General features: G+C 46.0%; 1 protein-coding gene across 1 annotated transcript; it reads right to left on the bottom strand.

Moving 5' to 3' along the window:
* Positions 1-3,767: 3,767 nt before the first annotated feature.
* CYP1B1 (cytochrome P450 family 1 subfamily B member 1) lies at positions 3,768-7,144 on the bottom strand (the record flags this gene model as incomplete). The annotated part of the gene is made up of 2 exons (XM_080342754.1): positions 3,768-4,525; positions 6,135-7,144. The coding sequence occupies 2 exons, from the start codon at positions 7,142-7,144 to the stop codon at positions 3,964-3,966; spliced, it is 1,572 nt and encodes a 523-aa protein (XP_080198880.1). The 3' UTR covers positions 3,768-3,963.
* Between the last annotated feature and the right edge of the window lie 446 nt (positions 7,145-7,590).

Here is a 7,590-nt window from a genome sequence, read left to right as displayed (position 1 = left end):
CATTAAGAAGGAGCAACATGTATTTTTCCAGTATTGCTGTGGTGACATCCAGTCACAAGTTGATGAGGGAGGCAGTGACAGTGCAAATGCACCATCTCATGAGATGTGCATGAGTTGCTGTTAGATGTGACCCTGCCCAGTTTTGAAAATCATGGTTTTTTCTACCAGCTGTTCCAGTGAAACCAATGAAAAATCAAAATACAGAATTAAAAACAAAAACAAAATCCCAAACCACCACCAATTTGCCGTGTTGGCCTTATTCTGTTTTCTTAACACTTGGTACTGGCTTACAGGAGGTGATCAGAAACTTTCCGTTCCCTGTTCAACTGCTATAAGTAGTATTTGTAGTGATCTCTGAGAATCTCTCCAGGAATGCCGCCTCCATGCCAACTTCTAGCTGCATCAGTACTGCATCTTTCAGCACTAAGGTAGCAGTTCTGGTATTAAAAAAGTGCCTGTCAACACTGAAGAAGGAGTCAAGACTCCAGCTGTAGACAGCTGGTAAAACAGAAAAATACCTAGAAATTAACAGGCATCAGGGACAATGTGTCAGCATCTCTTGATTGTATGAAGTCGTTCTTGGGTTTCACCCAGGGAGGACACCTGCTCTGTATCTACAGTGTCCCACTTGGCAGCCCCAGCCACATATGCACTGCCTGGGGTGTCTTTGGACACTAACACCCACCCTTAGCTACTCCTAGGGGGTCTTTGTAAGTCATCTTCACCTTGTGCTCCTTTTGACTTCACCAACTCAGCCTGTACTTAGAATCCTCCTCCCTTAGGGAGAAGCTCCAGCTGAAAATATGACAAATCAGGAGGGAAACATTGCTGGCCAGTCTGCCCAGCCTTCTGTCCCACCTGGCTTTTGTTCCACTTCCTTGGGGTTAGGGAAAAAATGAAAGTCTTTTCTAAGATGGCTCTGAAATAAGCAGGCTTGTGTAGCAGACCAGGGGAAAGCAGAGAAGCAGGGTGTGGGTGAGGGAAGGGGGGCTACTGCATCATTAAGAACTGTTTTATATATGCAATAATAGCCACCCCTCACCACAGGATTGCCTTGGTTTTGTGAGAGGTTGCACTGCAAGGGCATGTTAAGGCCCATTTGGCCTCGAGATTTCCTTCCTGGCACTCCTGACTATACACCAAGGCCAAAACAGCACAAATTGGTCCCCAGGGCAGCAGTGGGGATCCAGTCTCAGCACTAAATTGATGCCAGCACTAGATACAGGAGGAGAAAAGCAAAGGGAAAACCAGTTTGTGGGCTTGAAATAAGGGGAGATGGAAGTAAACTGAAATGTCAGAGGGAAGAACGTACCATAAGAGATTGTGCAGGCTGAGGAGAGATTAACAGGTACTAGAAGAAATCAAAGGACATGAGAGAATTCAAATCGATTTTGAGATGAGCAGCATGGAACATCCTTAGCAAGGAGCATGAGGACATTAAAGACAGATGGCAAGATCTGAATAAGCAGGCAAACCTGAGAAGCTGTTAAGGGCTAGATGGAGGAAAACCTTAAAATCCAGAAGTGAAGAGGGTGAAAAGTATGTGAACAAAGAACATCTAAAATAATGATAACTTCCAAATCAGAAACAATAATTTTAATTATCTTGATGTTAGAAAGCCATACATAAACTAAGCAAAGGCAGTGTAAGAATAATTTTATTTAGTATTTTGGTAACACGATACATCTCGAAATTACCATAAAATTTAGCTTGCTGAACAACTCCATACATTTTAAATGGATGCTACTAAATTTGAATAACTTCACAGATTATACAAGGTGTTATTTGACCAATAGCTATATAGTGTGTGACCCCCGTCAGACATTAACAGTGTGAATTGAAGTTGCATTAGTAGCCAATGCATAGTTAAAGCTCTTGGAACAGTACAAAATTGCAAAAGCCATTTTTATTAAAATATGAATCGGTGATCCTTGCATTAGAATAACTATTCAGTTGAAGGTTACATCCTTTACATATTTTTTTTAGTAACAATACTTACTAAGGTACAAGGAATACTGTCATGCTAGCATTTGATCTAATGTAGATCTCCATATGAAAATGCTGAATATCTTATAAAGGTTTTCACAGGCATAGGCTAAGTTCTGGGACATTACAAACCTGTACATAATTCAGAAAAACACCTGAGGTTACTCATTGTGTATGTATCAGAAGGCTTTTTTAGCTTTGAAAACAGAAGATAGATGCCATATGAAGTCAGAGATTTTAAACAGGTACATTACTACTGTGTGGAGTTATGGAGCAGCACTTTTAGGTTTGATTCAGGTTTTTAAAATCATTTGTGAAGCTTCTACTTAAGAAGATGAGGATTGTGTCATTAACCCAGCAGAGGTCCGTCACTGCTGCCGACGTGACTAAGACTGACTCGGTGCAAATCTTTCCTCCCTTAGATTTCAGCAGAGCTACTATACTGTGCAGCATCGCACCATTATTTTTCTAGCTCTATTGATACCTTACTTAGTACCAGGCAGGACCCAGCAAGTCATGTGAGGTACTCTCATTTCTGATGGATTTCATATGTAATTGAAGGTGATCGGCAGCTTCAAAGAAATGCCCAACCCTTTTCAAAATCAGGCACTTACACAGGGTTGTTTGCTCTTTAGAGAAATACATGCTGTTTTGTGTACAAAAACATTAGCCAGAGGTTGGAGGGCATAAATTTCATGTGTGTGTTTTACTTTTAAATAATTGTTTTGGAGGGTGGGTTTTTTTAAATTTAATGTCCTTTGCCTCACAAAAATTTTCAAACTACATTTTCTTCAGCTAATGGCTACATTAATCAGGACATTTAATGTTAGTTTTCCTTCTGAGGCTTCATTCCAAGCAAATCATGCTAAAATTACCTATTGATTTTTGGATATTTGATTTAACTCTACCTAACAGAATGACTAGTGAGCAGGGTTGTATTTGCTGTATTTGCCTTACTCGAGGCTTGCAGCATGAAAGTTTCAATATAAAACCTCCAAATTCTCCAAATTCTCACTTCTAAATACCTCATCTCATGTGGATTTTATTGGACTTACCCATGTGCCTAGGGACAGGGATGTTAACTCTTTACTAGAGAAATACAAAGTTCAGCTATAACTTTGTAAAACTTCCTAACTTAAATATCTCCTTTGTTTGTCAATATGCTAAAGAACAGATTAGCATATTGTTTTCATCACCTTATCATTTCGTGACATCAAATCTGATCTTTCAAAACTTAATGAAAAGTTACAATATTAGGACATTCTATTAATTCTCATACAAAATATGAATTTTATTTTCAAGTCTATTTTCTTTTAGTCATTTATGTAAACACTTTGAAATGTTAAAGGCAAGACTTGTCATTTTACGAAAAATTATTTGAATGTTTATTATAAAGGCATTAATGAACATCCCATCAGTCACAATGCAGGAGCTGCCTATGGCAGTTTCCAGTGGAGTGAATTCAGAGGCAGGCTGCAGTGTTCTGATCACCCCTTCTTTCTTTCTTCTTCTGTTGCTTTTTTTTTCTTAAATAAGAAATTTCACTTTGGGATGTGGAGTCACTGAAGATGAACTTAGAGTTAAGGCACAGCACATGGAGACATGGAGAAGATTGTACAAACAGTTCCTGGAGATGCTCCAACCAGTTAGTAGATAAAAGGCACTTTACAATGGCAACTTCTGTGAACAAGCTAGAAAAGAAAAGGCTTACTTTCAAATTTCATACGTTTTATCATTTAATATATTAAAATGTTTCCCTGGCTCTCCTTCTAGAATGAAAAAGAGGACTGAATTATACCTTGTGCAGTTTTCCTTCCTGCTCTTGTAACTTGTAACATAGGCTAATTTCCAAAAAGAAAAAAAAAACTATAACTCATTTAAGTCTAAAAAGAGAGAGGGATTATCTTTAAATGCAAGGTTTGTTGCCTAGGTATTTGCTGACAGCTGATTTTCATTGGCTGCTTTCTCTGCTTGCAGTCATTGGACAGCCTGATCGAGCAAATCCATAGTATCTCTAAGCGTAACATTCAAGGTAAATGGCTTAGGTTTAATGGTCAACCCATAGATAAAGTCCATTTTAGGGTCCTCATTTGGATTAGCAGTAAAATTGCACTGATGGACCAGTATGGAGGTAAAGAGAAACAGCTGCATCTTGGACAACTCCTCTCCAATACACCGACGTTTTCCCACTGAGAAAATCATCACGCTACTGGTAAGATCTTTATTGATGAAGCCATTCTCATCCAGGAATCTTGTTGGATCAAAATCCTCTGGGTTGGACCATTTTGCTGGATCATGATTCACTGACCACTGATTAACAAAAATCACTGTGTCCTTGGGAATGAGGTAGCCCATGATGAAGGTGTTGGTTGTGGTGGCGTGGGGGATAGTAACAGGCACAAAGCTGCTAAAACGCATGGATTCATACAAGAAAGCCATGATGTAAGGCAAGTGAGGCTGATCTTCAGCACATGGCAGACGGTCTCTTCCAACAATCCTGTCCACTTCTTCCTGCATTTTAGCCTGCACATTCGGATACCTGTCATTTAAAGTAAGACGTGTATGTACATAACACTTCCAAATAAAAATAATCCTTGATGTAAACATTTTTCACAGAACCTCACCCTTCCCCTAAATAATGCAGTTTTCACAAAGTTTAAGTATGTTGCAAGAATGTGCAGAACTTGGTGGAAAACTTCGAGAGAAAAATCCAAACTTCCTGTGCAATGGCATTTTAGATTTGTTCAGTTTTTACTGCAATATAATATGTAATTGATTCTCAACATCATAAAATGAAATTACCTGAAAATGGCCTAATATTACTTATCTCTTCTAAATATTGGGCTTTCTGTGGCAATGAGAATTTGGTTTTCCAGCTCTGTATATGACTTCTAAAAGTTAGCATGGAGTTTATTATCACTAGACATATTACATACATATGAAAGTCTGCAGGTTCTTAAACTGAAAAAGTCCCTGCTAGTAATTGTCAGAATAACTTTATAAACACTCCACTCTTTATGTGTGTATACTTTTTCTAATTATTATCAAAATATGTTTTCTTTATAAAGTAGTTTAAGACAACTGTCTTGAAGTCTGGATCATTTGAAAGACTACATAGTAACCAAACATCAAAATATTAATATTTTTTACTTATGTGCTTTTAGACAGGCAAAAGAAAACGTTCCTTCAATGAGCCTTTATTTGCCTCTTTAAATATTCAAGTTTAGTTTCTGTGTCCTTTCCTTTTCTTCCTGCAGCAGGTCTGCCTGTTGAATGCTGGGCAAATGGGGAGAAACTCAACAGGTTATGTGACCACTGGACATCATACCCTCAGCTCGAAGTGTTAAGTATTTGCCAGTTTGTCAAGCAGCATCTGGATATATATGTTTTCATAAGCCTACAAATTATGCAGATGATGAAAGAAAAAGCCAGGACAGGCAAGAAAATCAGTGTTATGCCTCCTTCTATTAAACCACCTTCCCAAGCTGAGATTTTCCCCCTCGGAGACCTAGTGCCAGGGCAAAGGGTGCGCAGAGGGGTGCACTTGCCCCCGCGGCTGCCCAGGTGGTGTTCCCCAAGTCACACCACGGCGATAAGGGTACACACTGCCGGCAAATTAACATAATAGCGGGTTTGTAAACCGGTGCACGAACTCTTTATCTTGCTTAAGCAGTTGTTATCCTGTTCCTATGATCTCCTTGATCTTGACCTGGTAAAATCTGTTACTTTCAGGTTTTATTCAGTTGCCTTTTTGCCAGCTTCTCGTTATGCACCATTGCCCGACCGCCACATTATATTTTTTTTTCCTTTCTTATCTTTTTTCTGGCAGGCTTCCCAGAGCTCCCGTGTTAGTTAATCGGAAGCCCCTGCGGTACCCCGGCACCAGGCGGGCGGGCCGGTCCCTCAGACCCTCGCCGGCAGCGTTGTTCCCTCGGCTCTCCCCGCACCGAGCGGTTTCGGCGCTCCGTAGGGCCGGCTTTCACCGCCGAGGGGTTCTTCCCAGCGGCGATTGTGTCCGGGCAGCGCCACTTCCATGGGGATGCCCCAAGGCTGGCGCTGTCACCGCGACGCCCTGGTCTGACCCCAGTGTCCCTCCCCAGGGCAGGTGGGGCACCCCCGCCTCCCGCCTCCGCCCCGCCGACAACTACCTGATGAGGAAGATGAGGAGCCAGTGCAGGGCGGTAGAGAGGGTGTCCTGGCTGGCGCCGAAGATGTCGGTGACAGTGGCGGGCACATGCTCGACCTGCAGCCGCGGCTGCTCCCGCTGCAGGCGGATGAAGGCGTCCATCAAGTCGCGGGGGGCGGCCCCTGGGCGCAGGCTGCGCTGGTGCTGCAGGAACTTGCCGCGCACGAAGCCGTAGAAGTCGCGGTTGAGGTCGCGGAACGCGCGGTAGGCGGCACGCACAGGGCTGGGGAAGCGCTGCAGCCAGGGCAGCGCGTCCACCAGGCTGCCGGCGCCCACCGCCCGCCCGAACTGCTCGTTGCGCCCCACGAGGCGCAGGAACTCGCCGTCGCCGTGGCTGTAGCGGCGGCCGAAGCACAGCGCGCTCATCACGTTGGCCACGGCCACCACCAGGACGCGCGAAGGGTCGAGGAAGGCGCCGCCGGCGCTGCCCCGCACCAGCAGCGCCACCAGCGCCCGCGCCTCGCCCAGCAGGTGCCGCTCCAGCAGGCGGCGGGTGGCGGGGCTGCCGGTGGAGAAGGCGCGCACCGTGGCCTGCGCCGCCCGGCGGTGCAGCTTCCAGAGCTCCGAGTAGCCGCCGAAGGCCAGGCTGAGCCCGCCCGACACCAGCTGGAAGGACGGGAAGGGCGGCCGGCCGGCGAAGGCGGCCCCCTGGCGGATGAGGGCCTGGCGGATGGCGCGCTCCCCGTTCAGCACCACCACGGGCCAGCGCCCCAGGCGGATCTGGAAAACGGCGCCGTAGGTGCTGGCCAGGCGGGCGAAGGAGAGGTGCGGGGCGCTGCCCAGCTGCGCCGCGTTGCCGATCAAGGGCCAGGGGAAAGGACCCGGCGGCGCCCGGCGCTGGCCCTGCCGCCGGCGCTGCTGCAGGAGGAGCTTGCCCAGGTGGATCGCGGCGAGCAGGCAGAGGAGGAGCAGCAGGGAGCTTTGCAATGGAGGGATGCTGCGCAGGGCTTCCCCGAGCCTCTCGAGGGCCATGCTGCAAGTGAAAGGAGAAAGTAGGCGGGATGCGACCCTCAGGAAGGGCTGGGCAGCTCGCCGTCGCCCGTAGGCAGGGTGAAGCTGGTTCCCGGGTAGCCGAGGGGACAGGGGCGCGCTGGCTTGGCGGAGGGGAGCACCGGCAGCCTTCTGGTGCTCAGAATCGGGATGCGTCCTTGTTATGAGCTCCTCGTGTGACTAAAGCCCGCCCGGATCCTGTGCGAAAAACAAGGGATAATGGATAATTAAGTGGTAGGCGCTCAATAAGGGGTCAAAATAATATTTTACGTTGGGGCCGCTGCTCTCTCCCTCTCTGTAGGGAAAGTTTGCAGCGGGAGATCCAGAAGTTGATGTGTGAGGCAGAAAGGGTGTCAGAAGGATGCTCTCTCCTGACGAGCCTTCCGCAGATGCAGGCAGCTGCCGTGCGCTGAAGACAGGTTCATCCC

This window comes from Nesoenas mayeri, assembly GCF_963082525.1.
Source record: "Nesoenas mayeri genome assembly, chromosome: 3".
In the NCBI taxonomy this organism is placed as follows: domain Eukaryota; kingdom Metazoa; phylum Chordata; class Aves; order Columbiformes; family Columbidae; genus Nesoenas; species Nesoenas mayeri.
The sequence above is the reverse complement of the archived record's forward strand: the minus strand, read 5'-3'. Positions and strand labels throughout refer to the sequence as shown.